This window comes from Prunus avium, chromosome 7 (genome assembly GCF_965620075.1).
Source record: "Prunus avium chromosome 7, drPruAviu1.hap1.1, whole genome shotgun sequence".
NCBI lineage: Eukaryota > Viridiplantae > Streptophyta > Magnoliopsida > Rosales > Rosaceae > Prunus > Prunus avium.
Window position 1 is genome coordinate 34,344,586 of NC_142290.1, and position 16,988 is coordinate 34,361,573.

The 16,988-nt window shown below is 39.8% G+C and overlaps 1 protein-coding gene, 1 long non-coding RNA gene and 1 pseudogene across 3 annotated transcripts; all 3 read left to right on the top strand.

Annotated features, from left to right (window-relative positions):
• The first annotated feature begins 1,442 nt into the window (after positions 1-1,442).
• LOC110748877 (glutamate receptor 3.6-like) lies at positions 1,443-5,464 on the top strand. The gene is made up of 6 exons (XM_021948847.2): positions 1,443-1,800; positions 1,902-3,256; positions 3,352-3,629; positions 3,764-3,795; positions 3,885-4,291; positions 4,491-5,464. Exons 1-6 carry the CDS (start codon positions 1,524-1,526, stop codon positions 4,914-4,916), a joined length of 2,775 nt encoding a protein of 924 aa, XP_021804539.2. The 5' UTR covers positions 1,443-1,523; the 3' UTR covers positions 4,917-5,464.
• Positions 5,465-7,918: 2,454 nt separating this feature from the next.
• Positions 7,919-9,438, top strand: LOC148293367 (glutamate receptor 3.6 pseudogene; annotated as a pseudogene). The gene is made up of 2 exons (XR_015825795.1): positions 7,919-8,219; positions 8,321-9,438. The product of XR_015825795.1 is annotated as a glutamate receptor 3.6 pseudogene (transcript).
• Positions 9,439-15,236: 5,798 nt separating this feature from the next.
• Positions 15,237-15,914, top strand: LOC110748878 (uncharacterized). Its single transcript, XR_015825631.1, has 3 exons — positions 15,237-15,520; positions 15,652-15,683; positions 15,773-15,914. It is a non-coding gene; the product is annotated as an uncharacterized LOC110748878 (long non-coding RNA).
• Positions 15,915-16,988: the final 1,074 nt, after the last annotated feature.

Consider the following 16,988-nt stretch of genomic DNA (forward strand, 5'->3'; position numbering starts at 1 on the left):
AGGATGGCATGCGGTTGGGTTTGGGTAGAAGGAGGTGGTCGCTAGTTACCCCTAAAATATCTATCATGTGCCTGACATGTGATCAATTTTGACGGAAAAACAAACAGAATTGATGGAAAAAACTAATGGTGCAACACGAGATCTAATTGAAGGATGACCATAACAATTTTGCAACATGAGAGACGAAATGTAAAGTCGGGTCATAGTCGAGGGAGCATTGCTACCATTTAACCTGTTACAAATTTATACAAATTATAACACGTGCACGGATTATAATTAGTGAGATAAGGAGGATTGATTTGAAGTCTGCGGCAGTACGTGGGGTTCTTGAAATGACAAAAACCCCTTCTCTCACCCCATGGAACTTGGGTGTTGTCGCTTGATAATTTTCTGCATCCATGATCATTTAGCAATGTCCCTTCCAAAGTCACCGACTGTTCTCCAATTAGTTTCGTGGTTAGTCCAATTTAGCATATCCTCCCTCTCTTCCAATATCGAGTAATTCTTCCCACTTATATACAATTCTATATTTTGTCTCATTTACACCATTTGACCAGAGAGATGCATAGTTGTATACTATCGGTGGTGATTAAAAAGAGAAAATTTTTATGAATTTTAATTCAAAGTTATTATTCTATCCTTTTTTTTTCCTTTTGAATAAAATATTCCCCTAATCTTCTATTGTTTACAAAGTTCTTCCTTCAAAAAATTCACAAAGCAACTTTTGTGCTTAAAATGTAGTCAAGCACACATAATATTCCTCATCTAATGGAGAGTGGCCGTTAATGGATGTGCCTTAATATTAGTTGCTCATTTGCTCATCCCATATGGATGTGTTGACATGAGTCTCCATAATCATATTTTAGCAGGATGCCTTAATCCACTATGCGGTATGTGGACAAAATGGCATATTCTTCTCCAAAAACTTGAAAATTTTGACCCCCCATCGATTTTATGTGAATTTTAAGTATGATACTAGGAGGAGCTAGTCAATTGCAAGGTCTTTATGGATAAATTTTCAAATAACCCAAAATCATTGTCATTTAAGAAAAAAATTTCAAAACGCAATTACTTCATTTTAAGGGGACGAAAAACGTTAAAAAAAAGTCCATTAAAATGCAAATAAAAAAGACAAAACTTTGTTTATGTTACAATTTGAGATCCCATAATGATGTCGTTTATTTGGTTTCTGACCTTTTGTTACAACTTTTGTCTTTCACTCAGCAATTTCCAAACCGAGTGCAGTCCAATTCACGCCAAGACGCGGCGGACTTCGGTGCTTATATAATCCGTTTGCCTGTTCTTGCTTTTGCATAGATATTTGTCTTGAGTTGAGAGCAAATAATGTAAGCTTCATTCTTTTCTCTTTATATCCTTCAAATTCATCTTATTCATATTGCTTTGTTGGATATTTGGTCAACTTCATGCATGTGTTTTGGAGCATGTTCTTTTATTTTTGTTGTTAATTACCAACTTCTCTTTCCCAATAGATATTTTGGTCCTTTTGCAGTGTGCAGACCACCATGAACAAAGCCATGTTGCTTATGCTATTTATGGTTTTCTATAATGGTGCTTCTTCAAATCGACTTGGTGCTGGTGCTACTGTTACTACTGCAAGACCTGACGTTGTCAACATAGGCGCGATTTTCACTTTCGATTCTGTCATTGGCAAAATTGCAAAAGTTGCAATAGCCCTTGCAGTTGAAGATGTCAATTCTGATCCACAAATTCTCAATGGAACAAAGCTGACACTTAAAATGCAGAATACCAAATCTAGTGATTTTCTGGGCATCATTGAGGGTACACACTAATTAAATTTCCCATGTTTTCACTCAAAAGTTTTATCAGTTCCTTTACACAAGTCTTCGTAAGAATGATGGATATTCCTTGTTGTTTGACAGCTTTGCGGTTCTTGGAGAATGACACAGTGGCCATAATTGGCCCCCAATTCTCAGCTACTGCTCATGTAATCTCACATATTGCAGATGAACTAAAAGTCCCACTATTATCATTTGCAGCAACAGACCCTACTCTGTCTCCAACTCAGTTCCCATTCTTGGTTAGGACAACAAGAAGTGACCTCTTTCAGATGACTGCAGTAGCAGACCTTGTTGGCTACTATGAGTGGAGAGATGTCATAGCAATATATGTGAATGATGATTTTGGCAGAAATGCCATTGCTGCCTTAGGGGACAAGCTAGCCGAAAATCGGTGTAAAATTTCATACAAAGTGCCTCTGAACCCTAAAGCAACAAAAGATGAAATCACCAACGCATTGTTTAGTGTTTCTTCAATGGAGTCCACGATTCTGATCCTGCACATTTATACCAGTTGGGGTCTACAAGTGCTTACTGAAGCACGAAACCTCGGGATGATGGCTGGTGAATATGTCTGGATTGCTACTGATTGGTTCTCTACCATAATAGATACAGATCCTTCCCTGCCTTTTGTATCAACAGATGACATTCAAGGGGTTCTTACATTAAAAATGTACACACCAGAATCGGAGCTCAAAAAGAAATTTAAATCGCGGTGGAGCAACTTAACTAGTGCAAGAAGAGTGAATGGCTCTTCTTTCGGGCTAAATACGTATGGTCTATATGCCTATGATTCTGTAAGGCATCTTGCTGTTGCCCTTGATTCATTTTTTGCTCGTGGGGGAAATATTTCATTTTCAAATGACTCGAACTTAAACGAGTTAGGCGGAGGGAAGTTGAATCTTGATGCTTTGAACATGTTCAATGGTGGCAGCCAGCTACTCCAAAGCATTTTAGAGGTTAACACAACTGGTTTAACTGGGCCAATTAAGTTTAATCCAGATGGGAACTTGATTAACCCTGCATTTGAAGTCATCAATGTGATTGGCACAGGGACTAGGACAATTGGTTATTGGTCCAACTCTTCTGGTTTCTCACTTGATCCACCAGAAAAGCCTCAAAGGAAGCTGCAGTCTAATGGCTCCAGCACCGGTACTCAACGACTATACAGCGTCATCTGGCCTGGACAAACAACTCAGAAGCCTCGTGGGTGGGTTTTCCCTTACAACGGAAGAAAGCTCAGGATTGGTGTCCCAAATCGAGTTAGCTATCGTGAGTTTGTGGGCATAAAAGGCACAGAATTCACTGGCTATTGCATTGAGGTCTTTCAAGCTGCATTGAATGAGTTACCATATGCTGTCCCATATAAATTTGTCCCTTTTGGGGATGGTAAAAAGAACCCAGAAAACCATGAACTTCTGCACATGATCCAAATTGGTGTAAGTATAAAGTATAAACTACAAAACAGAAACTATTTAGACTTTGCTTGACATTACTATAATTATTAATTCTTTGGATTTCCATCTTTATACAGGAGTTTGATGGTGTGGTTGGAGATATTACCATCACCACTGGCAGAACAAAGATGGTGGATTTCACACAGCCATATATTGAGTCTGGTTTAGTTGTGGTTGCTCCAGTAAGGAAGTTGAACTCTAGTGCTTGGGCTTTTCTGAGACCTTTCACTCCAATGATGTGGGGTGTCACAGGCATTTTCTTCCTAGTTGTGGGAACAGTAGTTTGGATTTTGGAGCGTAGGACAAACGAGGATTTTCGGGGCCCTCCAAGAAAGCAATTTGTCACAATTATTTGGTAAGTGCTTCAATCCACATCTTCAAATGCAAAATTTCAATACATTCCACCAAGATTTACTTGGTTTGTTTTTATCGTCTCTTGATATATCTAAACTCTCTAATTGGTATATAATTATTGCTTTCTTCTCGCAGGTTCAGCTTTTCAACTCTGTTCTTTTCCCAGAGTAAGTGAAATGAACCAAGAAGCTTATATTATGTTGAATGTTACTTTACATAACTGTTTGATCTTATTCCTTATTGGTAACATATGCAGAAGAAAAAACAGGCAGCACGCTCGGTCGCTTCGTGCTAATCATATGGCTATTTGTAGTTCTAATACTCAACTCAAGCTACATTGCAAGCCTGACCTCAATCCTCACAGTGGAGCAGCTTTCTTCACCTGTTAAAGGGATTGAAAGTCTAGCAACAGGCGGTGATCCCATTGGTTTCCTGAAGGGTTCATTTGCCGAAAACTACTTAACCGATGAGCTAAACATACACAGGTCCAGACTTGTACCTCTCAACTCACCAGAAGAATATGAGAAAGCCTTGCAAGATGGCCCCAGCGCAGGCGGTGTTGCTGCAGTGATCGATGAGCGTGCATACATGGAACTCTTCCTCTCTTCTCGATGCGGATATAGCATTGTAGGTCAAGAATTCACCAAAATGGGATGGGGTTTTGTAAGTATCATATCCTTCAATGTCATTGTACAAAATTTCATGACATTCGGTTTTTGCAATTTTTTTTTGCGACATATATATAGTTTGATACCTTATGTTGTCATACTGTCAATCTCAATCTGAGTCTTGACAACATAACATGACAAACTGTTTAGTGCTCGATCGTATGCTTATAATAATAGTTGGTTTTTCATTTTAGGCCTTTCCAAGGGACTCTCCACTAGCAATTGACATGTCAACTGCAGTACTTAAGCTATCAGAGAAAGGTGATCTTCAAAAGATTCATGACAAGTGGCTGATGAAAAGTGCTTGCAGTGCAGAAGGAGCAAAGCAAGTTGTAGATCGCCTTCAGATAAAGAGCTTTTGGGGCCTTTTTCTGCTGAGTGGCATAGCTTGCTTTCTTGCTCTTGTTCTTCATGTTATTCGCATGGTGCACCAATACTACAAGCATCCTGATTCTGACTGTGAGAGCTCACAATCTAGACGTCTTCAATCTTTCGTTGCATTTGTAAATAAAAGGGAGCGAGAAGTGAAAAGCAGACCCAAGAGAATGAGGACTGAGAAGGCCTCAAGTAAAATAGTGCATGAAGATAGTAGCATCAATGGTTTGGATGAAAGCGTCTAAACTTTGAGATAATGATAAAAGTGAAAAATAAGTAAGTGGTTTGTAGCTCAAATGATTAAGGGCATTTATCCATGTATAATAGGTCTTTAGGTTCGATTTTCCATTCTCTAATATCATTTGTATAAAAATAAAAATAATAAAAATTACGGGCAGTTGGTCCCCTGGGAATTGGGGTCGAAGCCTGCCAAAAAAGCCCAACAGATTGGCCCGTACGCTAAATATGGGCTAGAGTTAGGTTTGGGACTGGCTTGTAGCCCAATAAAATATCTGTAGACTAGACCAGACATTTTACTCTACACTTTTTTTGCTTACATCTTTTCATACACAACTTTCTTCATAACTTTTTATATTTCGATTATTTTCTTTTCAATTTTTCTACAATAAAATTGGGAACTTTTTAGAAAAGAATATTAGGTACTAGATGTATTGATCAAAATCCTTTTGGAGGACCCAAGTGTTTAATCAGTGTATTTAATTAGGAATGCAACTTTGTATCAAGCTCATGTATGTGTATAATATCAAATACCTATTATATGCATCTCTGCATGCTTTGAACATCTTTGATGACTGCAAATTGGAGCATAATTGAATTAAATCAAATTAGTATACTTGCTACTTACTTATCTTCCATATAATAAGGCTTCAATGGCGAACAAAAATGATGGGTATTACTTTTACACAACCATGTGTTTTAGTAGTTGTTCAACATATATATATATATATATATACACACAGAGAGAAAACGGTCAACAAGCACTAGCATAATTGAGATTTACGCAACAGGTGCAGATCATGGTGTTGGATCACTGTGTTGACCTGTGGTGGGCTGCTTGCCGGTTGCGTAGGCTTGTTAGGCCACTTTATTAACATGTCATGCCCTTATAATTGCATTGTGGAATGTTAATATAATAATGCATATGACATAGTATTACGAGTTCATACAAATTATAATTTGTGAGATAAGGAGGAATGATTTGAAGTCTGCGGAAATACGTGGGTTTCTTGACATGACAGAAACCCTTCTCACTCACCCCATGGAACTTGGTTGTTGTCGCTTGATAATTTTCTGCATATCCATGATCATTTAGCAATGTCCCTTCCAAAGTCACCTACTGTCCTCCAATTAGTTTCGTGGTTAGTCCACTTTAGCTTATCCTCCCTCTCTTCCTATATCGAGTAATTCTTCCCTATTAACGGTAGTATATTTATATACAATTCTATATTTTGTCTCATTTACACCATTTGACAAGAGAGATACATAGTTGTATACTATCGGTGGTGATTGAAAAGAGAAAATTTCTCATGGATTGCGTTATGTTCCTCTTTATATTTTAAGAGTGCTGCTATTTCCACCCACCTTATCTTAAAAAAAATTTAAAGTTAAATTTATCCTTCTGTAAAATGACTTCTAAAACCCTAAAAATATAACAAATTTTAAAAAGAAAATAAATTTTTTCTTTTAACTCTCCATATTCTTTCCATATCTTCCTAACCTCAACAAATCCAGCGAGCACTAATTTACCCATCCCAATCCTTTTAAAAGTTTTTAAAAAAAAAAATCAAATCAAATTCTCAACTCCACCTTTAATATTGTGTCAGGGTTGGTGGGTGTTGATAATAGAGGCCAAATTGTCCTTCAATTTTAAAGATTTTTCCGTCTGATTAACCCACATGCGGGTCCTTATTCCATATAACATCACTTCAATTAAAATCCATGGCAGTCTTCTTGGTCGTAGCCGTATTGTTGTGGTGGTGGTGTCGCGGTGGTGAAGCCACTAGTACTGCTAAGGGGTTGATGAGAATATTAATATGGTAGGGTAAGTACTGCTAAGGGGTTGCTAAGGGGTTGATGAGAATATTAATACGGTAGGGTAAGGTCGTGAAGTTGAAAAGACATGAAGAAGATGAAGAGTGTTTTTTTTTTTTTGGGTTAAAATTTTTATGTTTTTAACTTGGAGTTGATGGTATTTGGTTGAATTAATAATTAAAGGGTATTTAGGAATAATGATGGGTGGAAAGGTAGGATTTTATTTTTTCAAATTTACATAGCGGGTGAGAAGATAAAGTGGGTGAGAAAATAGGACAGGTGGGTGGAAATAGCAGCACTCTATTTTAATTCAGAGTTAGTATTCTATCCTTTTTTTTTCTTTTAAATAAAATATTCCCCTAATCTTCTATTGTTTACAAAGTTCTTCCTTCAAAAAACTCACAAAGCAACTTTTGTGCTTAAAATGTAGTCAAGCACGCATAATATTCCTCATCTAGTGGAGAGTGACCGTAATGGATGTGCCTATTAGTTGCTCATTTGCTCATCCCATATGGATGTGCCTTAATCCACTACGCGATATGGGGGCAAAATGGCTTATTCTTCTCCAAAAACTTGATAATTTTGATCCCCCATCGATTTTATGTGAATTTTAAGTATGATACTAGGAGGAGCTAGTCAATTTCAAGGTCTTTATGGATAAATTTTCAAATAACCCAAAATCATTGTCATTTAAGAAAAAAATTCAAAACGCAATTATTTCATTTTAAGGGGACAAAAAACGTTAAAAAAAAAAGTCCATTAAAATGCAAATAAAAAAGTTAAAATTTTGTTTATGTTACAATTGGAGCACAATATCAGCCACATTTGTGATCCCATAATGATGTCGTTTATTTGGTTTCTGACCTTTTGTTACAACTTTTGTCTCACTTAGCAATTCCCAAACAGTGTGCAGTCCAATTCACACCTAGACGCCGCAGACTAATGGGGTAGCTCTTATTTGCCAGTGTAGCTTCGGTGCTTATATAATCCGTTTGCTTGTTCTTGCTTTTGCATACATATTTGTCTTGAGTTGAGAGCAAATACTGTAAGCTTCGTTCCTTTTTCTTTATGTCCTTCACATTCATCTTATTCATATTGCTTTGTTGGATATTTGGTCAACTTCATGCATGTGTTTTGGAGCATGTTCTTTTATTTTTGTTGTTAATTACCAACTTTTCTTTCCCTTTAGATATTTGGGTCCTTTTGCAGTGTGCAGACCACCATCATGAACAAAGCCTTGTTGCTTATGCTATTTATGGTTTTCTATAATGGTGCTTCTTCAAATGGACTTGGTGCTAATGTTACTACTGCAAGACCTGACGTTGTCAACATAGGCGCGATTTTCACTTTCGATTCTGTCATTGGCAAAATTGCAAAAGTTGCAATAGCCCTTGCAGTCGAAGATGTCAATTCTGATCCACAAATTCTCAATGGAACAAAGCTGACACTTAAAATGCAGAATACCAAATCTAGTGACTTTCTGGGCATCATTGAGGGTACACACTAATTAAATTTCCCATGTTTTCACTCAAAAGTTTTATCAGTTCCTTTACACAAGTCTTAGTAAGAATGATGGATATTTCTTGTTGCTTGACAGCTTTGCAGTTCATGGAGAATGACACAGTGGCCATAATTGGCCCCCAATTCTCAGCTACTGCTCATGTAATCTCACATATTGCAGATGAACTAAAAGTCCCACTATTATCATTTGCAGCAACAGACCCTACTCTGTCTCCAACTCAGTTCCCATTCTTGGTTAGGACAACAAGAAGTGACCTCTTTCAGATGACTGCAGTAGCAGACCTTGTTGGCTACTATGAGTGGAGAGATGTCATAGCAATATATGTGAATGATGATTTTGGCAGAAATGCCATTGCTGCCTTAGGGGACAAGCTAGCCGAAAAACGGTGTAAAATTTCATACAAAGTGCCTCTGAACCCTAAAGCAACAAAAGATGAAATCACCAACGCACTGATTAGTGTTTCTTCAATGGAGTCCAGGATTCTGATCCTGCACATTTATACCAGTTGGGGTCTACAAGTGCTTACTGAAGCACGAAACCTCATGATGATGGCTAGTGGATATGTCTGGATTGCTACTGATTGGTTCTCTACCATAATAGATACAGATCCTTCCCTGCCTTTTGTATCAACAGATGACATTCAAGGGGTTCTTACATTAAAAATGCACACACCAGAATCGGAGCTCAGAAAGAAATTTAAATCGCGGTGGAGCAACTTAACTAGTGCAAGAAGAGTGAATGGCTCTTCTTTCGGGCTAAATACGTATGGTCTATATGCCTATGATTCTGTAAGGCATCTTGCTGTTGCCCTTGATTCATTTTTTGCTCGTGGGGGAAATATTTCATTTTCAAATGACTCGAACTTAAACGAGTTAGGCGGAGGGAAGTTGAAACTTGATGCTTTGAACATGTTCAATGGTGGCAGCCAGCTACTCCAAAGCATTTTAGAGGTTAACACAACTGGTTTAACTGGGCCAATTAAGTTTAATCCAGATGGGAACTTGATTAATCCTGCATTTGAAGTCATCAATGTGATTGGCACAGGGACTAGGACAATTGGTTATTGGTCCAACTCTTCAGGTTTCTCACTTGATCCACCAGAAAAACCTCAAAGGAAGCTGCAGTCTAATGGCTCCAGCACCGGTACTCAACGACTATACTGTTGTGCGGAAGCGTCAACCAAGTGCGAGTGAAAATAAACACTACTAGCAGGAGATAAAATGAACACAAACAACACCAACAAGAACACCAAGATTTATACTGGTTCGGCAATGCCTACATCCAGTTTGGAGACGACGGAGTATTCCACTATAATCAATGAGAACATACAACAGTGTTTATCACTCAATTTCCCAAAGACCCAAATAACCCAAGCTCACACATTTACAATAGGAAGAGAAACTGAAACTACAAAGCAAAGACAACTTGAGAGAATTTTCTTCTCTCTGCCGAAAGGCTTCTTGCTGTTTCTCTCCCTCTACACCTCTACTTCAGCTGCTGCCATGCTTCTCAATTTATAGAGAAGCCAACGGGTGAAGGCCAGCTAGTCAAATTATGAGGCCAACTATGAAGTCAGAAAGCCAGCCAAGTTTGCATGGCTTTTGTCTCCCACGTGCTCCCATCTTCTGCCAAAGCTTCAATATTCCTCTGCAAAGGCTCTGCAAGGTTGTTATTCTCCTGCAAAGCTGCTGCCACCACATGACAGCATCCTCCCACATGATAGCACAAAGTTCTTTCGGTGCAAGTTGAGCCATAATCAACAATCTCCACCTTGGCTCAAATTGTACCAAACTCGTAATACTCCCAATGGTCGTCTCCCAATCCCTCATGGGGCAATCAACAAATTTTACAAATTCCAATCAAGTCTAAGCAATGCTTAAACTTGAGCAACGAAACTGGTTTCGTCAACATATCTGCAGGATTGTTGGTGGTTCCAATCTTCTCAAGAAGAACATCTCCCTCTTCAATAATCTCATGAACAAAATGGAACCTCACGTCAATGTGTTTCGTACGTGCATGATGAACTTGATTCTTTGCTAAATAAATAGCACTCTGACTGTCGCAATACACATCCACATGGTCCTGTTGAACCCCTAAGTCATCAAGCAACCCTTGAAGCCAGATGGCTTCCTTTATAGCTTCTGTTACCGCCATGTATTCAGCCTCAGTAGTCGACAAAGCAACAGTAGATTGCAGAATCGACCTCCAACTCACTGGACCTCCAGCAATAGTGAATACAAAACCTGTAGTGGACCTACGCTTGTCCAAATCACCTGCGTAATCAGAATCCACATATCCAACAACACATTGACCAGAAACTTTATCCTGCTGAAATAATAAACCAACATCTACAGTACCCAGAATATACCGTAGAATCCATTTCACAGCTTGCCAATGCCCTTTTCCTGGATTATGCATATATCTACTGACAATACTAACAGCTTGTGAAATATCAGGCCTAGTACACACCATAGCATACATCAAACTACCAACAGCACTTGCATATGGAATTTGAGCCATGTAATGACTCTCCTCATCAGTATTAGGAGACATAGAAGCACTAAGTTTGAAATGAGGGGCAAGAGGTGTACTAACCGGTTTTGAATTTTCATTCATCCCGAAACGTTGTAGTACCTTCTTCAAATACTGCTTCTGACACAGACTAATCTTGCCCTTCGTTCTATCTCTTTCAATTTCCATACCCAGTATCTTCCGAGCTTCTCCCAAGTCCTTCATCTCAAATTCATTACTAAGTTGAGTCTTCAACCTTTCAATCTCCACTTTGCTTTTACATGCTATCAACATATCATCAACATATAAAAGCAGATAAATGAAGGATCCATCTTGTAGCTTGCGAAAGTATACACAATGGTCATAATGACTTCTTGTGTACTCATGCCCGATCATAAACCTATCAAATCGCTTGTACCATTGTCTTGGAGACTGCTTCAAGCCATACAATGATTTTTGCAATTTGCAAACCCAATTTTCCTTGCCAGCAACCTTAAAACCTTCCGGCTGAGACATATAAATCTCTTCCTCCAAATCACCGTGTAAGAACGCCGTCTTGACATCAAGTTGAGCTAACTCGAGGTCAAACTGCACAACCAAAGCCAACAAAATACGAATAGAAGAATGTTTTACTACAGGAGAAAATACCTCGTTGTAGTCAATGCCTTCCTTCTGAGCGTAGCCTTTAGCTACCAATCTGGCTTTGAATCTTACATTGTCTTTTCCCAAAGATTCCATCTTCTTGGCATAAACCCATTTGCAACCAATTGCTTTCTTCCCCTTTGGTAACTGAACCAGCTTCCAAGTCTCATTTTTATGAAGAGATTTCATCTCCTCATCCATAGATTTCTTCCACTCCAAGTTCTCTGAACTTCTGACAGCTTCTTTGTAGGCGGATGGAATATCATCTTCAATAACGGGAAGTGCATATGCCACAATATCAGTAAACCGAGCAGGCTTCCGAATTTCCCTTCTCTGTCTTCTGATTGCAATAAAATCTTGTTGCTGTGGAGGCTCTTGGGTAGGTGCCTCCTCTTCATCATCCTCGTCCTCATCATCAGAATTAACTGTAGGAGTAGTGTCTGTAACATCAGACCTTACTGGAACAACTGGAGTCTTTAGTAACTCCACCTGCTTTGAACTACTCATGGTCTTGGTCGCTTCAGTTTCACCTTCATGCTTGTTCTGATTAACCATAGCAGCCTCATCAAAAGTCACATCTCTGCTTACAACAAATTTCTTCTCATTTGGACACCAAAGTCGGTATCCCTTCACACCAGTGCTAAAGCCCATAAATAGAGCTTTCTTTGCTCTTGGATCCAACTTGCTTTCCCTGACATGGTAGTAAGCAGGACAACCAAATATGTGTAAAAACTTGTAATCAGTACAAGGTTTACCAGACCATACCTCCATGGGCGTTTTGCCCTCGTTCGCAGCAGCCGGCAACCGATTAATGAGATGGCTTGCATAAGTAATCGCCTCAGCCCAAAATGTCATGCCTAAACCAGCATTAGACAACATACACCGAACTTTCTCAAGCAAAGTACGGTTCATGCGCTCCGCCACCCCATTCTGTTGCGGTGTCTCCCTAACCGTGAAGTGCCTCACAATACCCTCATCTTGACAAACTTTCAAGAAAGGATCAGACTTATATTCACCACCATTGTCTGATCTGAGAGTCTTGATCTTTCGACCGCTTTGCGTTTCAATCATCTTTTTCCACTTCAGGAATATCTTCAAGACTTCATCTTTACGCTTCATGGTGTACACCCATATTCTTCTAGAGAAGTCATCAACAAAGAAGACAAAATAATGGCTACCTCCCCAAGATGCATTCTTGGAAGGTCCCCAAACATCAGTGTGAACATAATCAAGAATGCCTTTAGTGTTGTGAATAGCAGTGCCAAATTTTACTCTAGTTTGCTTACCCAACACACAGTGTTCACAGAATTCCAATTTGCATGCCTTTGCACCTTTCAATAAGCCTTGCTTGACCAATCCTTGCAACGCTTTTTCCCCAGCATGCCCAAGACGCATATGCCATAACCTCGTGGTGTCTGTGCTATCTGCGTCAGCAGCTTCGGTGACAGCTGCTCTACCAATAACTGTACTCCCCTGCAAGAAATACAAGTTATTTCGTCTTGTACCTTTCATCACCACCAGTGCCCCGTACACAGCTTTAAGAACTCCACCCTCCATGGTGATCTTGAGACCCTTGGATTCCAAAGCGCCCAATGAGATGAGATTCTTCTTCATATCCGGTACATACCGAACATCACTCAATTCTCTGACTGTTCCATCATGCATCTTCAAACAGATTTTGCCTATTCCTTGTGTTTTGCAGGCATTATTATTGCCCATCAAAACAACTCCACCATCCAACTCCTCGAAGCTAGAAAACCATTCCCGAATGGGACACATATGATAGGTGCAACCTGAATCCAAAATCCACTCCTCGGAGTGACCATCAGCAGATGAACTAGCCAAAGCAAACTCGAAATCATCATCTCCAGATTTTGCAACATTTGCTTCAGAACTCGCTTTCTCCTTCTCTTTGTTCTTCAATTTGGGGCAGTCTTTCTTCCAATGACCCTTTTGGCGACAAAAGGCACATTCGTCTTTAGCAGGAAACTTCCCTCGCGACTTGGAACGAGATTTTCCCCGCTTCCCAGATTTTCTTTCCTCTGTTCGACCCCTTGCAACAAGTGCCTCGGTTTGTGAATTGTGAGTCTTCTGATCCCTTTTACGACACTCATGATTCACCAATGCCGCAGACACCTCCTCAAGTTTCACCTCGGATTTTCCATACAACAAAGTAGTTGTCAAATGATCATAATCATCAGGTAATGAATTTAACAAACATAGTGCCTTGTCCTCGTCAGGAATTTTCACATCAAGGTTTGCTAAATCAGCAAGTATTTTATTATAATCATTGAGGTGTTCATGCATAGAAATACCTGGACGATACTGAAATCGGAAGAGTCGCTTCTTCAAGAAGAGCCGATTTTCTGCACTCTTGGTCATATACTTCTCCTCCAATTTCGTCCAAAACTCTTTAGCAGAAGTTTCCTTCATATATGGGTATTTCAACTCCTTATCAAGGAACGATCGAATAGTGGCACAAGCATGAAGATTAATTCGCGTCCACTGCTTGTTATCAATATCTTCTGGTTTATCCTCCAGAACTATATCCAATTCTTGTTGATACAACACATCCATAACTTCACATTGCCACATACCAAAACTATTAGAGCCATTGAATTTATCAACCTCTAACCTTGTAGTAGCGATCGGATGTAGGTGCCGACGAAGACGATGCCGACTCCTTCTCCTTCCCAGATTCGTCTTTATCTCCGGCCATCAAATCCACTCGGCACTATTCCCGGCTACTGTAGCAATCACTATTCATGGCTACTGTAGCGCGGCTACTATTCACGGTACTGTAGAACTGGTACTGTTCACAGTACTGTAGCACGCCAATTTCCCCAGTCGAAACTGGAGCTCTGATACCACTTGTTGTGCGGAAGCGTCAACCAACTGCGAGTGAAAATAAACACTACTAGCAGGAGATAAAATGAACACAAACAACACCAACAAGAACACCAAGATTTATACTGGTTCGGCAATGCCTACATCCAGTTTGGAGACGACGGAGTATTCCACTATAATCAATGAGAACATACAACAGTGTTTATCACTCAATTTCCCAAAGACCCAAATAACCCAAGCTCACACATTTACAATAGGAAGAGAAACTGAAACTACAAAGCAAAGACAACTTGAGAGAATTTTCTTCTCTCTGCCGAAAGGCTTCTTGCTGTTTCTCTCCCTCTACACCTCTACTTCAGCTGCTGCCATGCTTCTCAATTTATAGAGAAGCCAACGGGTGAAGGCCAGCTAGTCAAATTATGAGGCCAACTATGAAGTCAGAAAGCCAGCCAAGTTTGCATGGCTTTTGTCTCCCACGTGCTCCCATCTTCTGCCAAAGCTTCAATATTCCTCTGCAAAGGCTCTGCAAGGTTGTTATTCTCCTGCAAAGCTGCTGCCACCACATGACAGCATCCTCCCACATGATAGCACAAAGTTCTTTCGGTGCAAGTTGAGCCATAATCAACATATACAGCGTCATCTGGCCTGGACAAACAACTCAGAAGCCTCGTGGGTGGGTTTTCCCTTACAACGGAAGAAAGCTCAGGATTGGTGTCCCAAATCGAGTTAGCTATCGTGAGTTTGTGGGCATAAAAGGCACAGAATTCACTGGCTATTGCATTGAGGTCTTTCAAGCTGCATTGAATGAGTTACCATATGGTGTCCCATATAAATTTGTCCCTTTTGGGGATGGTAAAAACAACCCAGAAAACCATGAACTTCTGCACATGATCCAAATTGGTGTAAGTATAAAGTATAAACTACAAAACAGAAACTATTTAGAGTTTTCTTGACATTACTATAATTATTAATTCTTTGGATTTCCATCTTTATACAGGAGTTTGATGGTGTGGTTGGAGATATTACCATCACCACTGGCAGAACAAAGATGGTGGATTTCACACAGCCATATATTGAGTCTGGTTTAGTTGTGGTTGCTCCAATAAGGAAGTTGAACTCTAGTGCTTGGGCTTTTCTGAGACCTTTCACTCCAATGATGTGGGGTGTCACAGGCATTTTCTTCCTAGTTGTGGGAGCAGTAGTTTGGATTTTGGAGCGTAGGACAAACGAGGATTTTCGGGGCCATCCAAGAAAGCAATTTGTCACAATTATTTGGTAAGTGCTTCAATCCACATCTTCAAATGCAAAATTTCAATACATTCCACCAAGATTTGCTTGGTTTGTTTTTAATCATCTCTTGATCTAAACTCTCTAATTGGTATATAATTATTGCTTTCTTCTCGCAGGTTTAGCTTTTCAACTCTGTTCTTTTCCCAGAGTAAGTGAAATGAACCAAGAAGCTTATATTATGTTGAATGTTACTTTACATAACTGTTTGATCTTATTCCTTATTGGTAACATATGCAGAAGAAAAAACAGGCAGCACGCTCGGTCGCTTCGTGCTAATCATATGGCTATTTGTAGTTCTAATACTCAACTCAAGCTACATTGCAAGCCTGACCTCAATCCTCACAGTGGAGCAGCTCTCTTCACCTGTTAAAGGGATTGAAAGTCTAGCAACAGGCGGTGATCCCATTGGTTTCCTTTTTTTTTTTTTTTTTTTTTTTTGTGAATAGAAACTTATATATTCAAAATAGAGACAGTAACCACAGAAAAGAGAAAACACAGGTGGATAAGGAATCCACGGGGAAACAAAAACAGGGAGCCTCAGCTCCCACAAGGAACCAAGCCTGGAAAGGAGAAACAAAACAGCCAAGAAAATACAAACACCATAACACGAAACAGGGAAACAAGAAGGCCATCACTTCACAGCCGCACACAAGTCGCGACTAATAACAGAGGCATTCAAATCCTTAAAAGCATTGGTGACGGAAGCCCATAAAGCAGCCCAAAACTTCACTCTATCCCAGAGTTCATCCACCCCCGCCCCCTTATAGTCCTCGAAAATCCTTTTATTCCGTTCAAACCACAAATTCCAGAAAAGAGCCTGTAAAAGGCAACCCCAAAGGACTTTAGCCTTTCTCCCTTTGCCCAGCGCAACAAAATTGGAGGAAAATAACTGAAAACAACCTTTAGGAGTAACCCAGACAGCTCCAACTTCCTTCAGCAGTAACCACCATATCTGAATCGAATAAGGACAATGAATGAACAAATGATCCACACACTCCCCATCAGAATAACATAACACACACCAATGGGGGGATAAGCACATAAAAGGACGATGTCTCTGCAAGAGATCGCAGGAATTAACTTTTCCAATAACAGCTTGCCAAACGAGGACCTTAACCTTTGGAGGAGTTTTACTTTTCCAAATCAGATTGTATGGGGGAAAACTCTCCACAGACCCGTTATCTTGAATGAAGGAATAGAAAGAGTGGCAAGAGAACAACCCTGATTGATCTAACTTCCATCTTCTGTAATCCCTCCTAGAGGGGTTAATCCTAACTTCATCAAGGATAACCAGCAGCCTAGTCACCTCGTCAAATTCCCCCACCGAGAGATTTCTTCTAAAACCAAGATCCCAACTGTGAGGAAACACACCGTGACTCACAAATGCAGAAATGTTGGCATTCTGTTTGCTGGACAGATTGAAAAGTCTGGGAAAAACCTCTTTGAGGACACC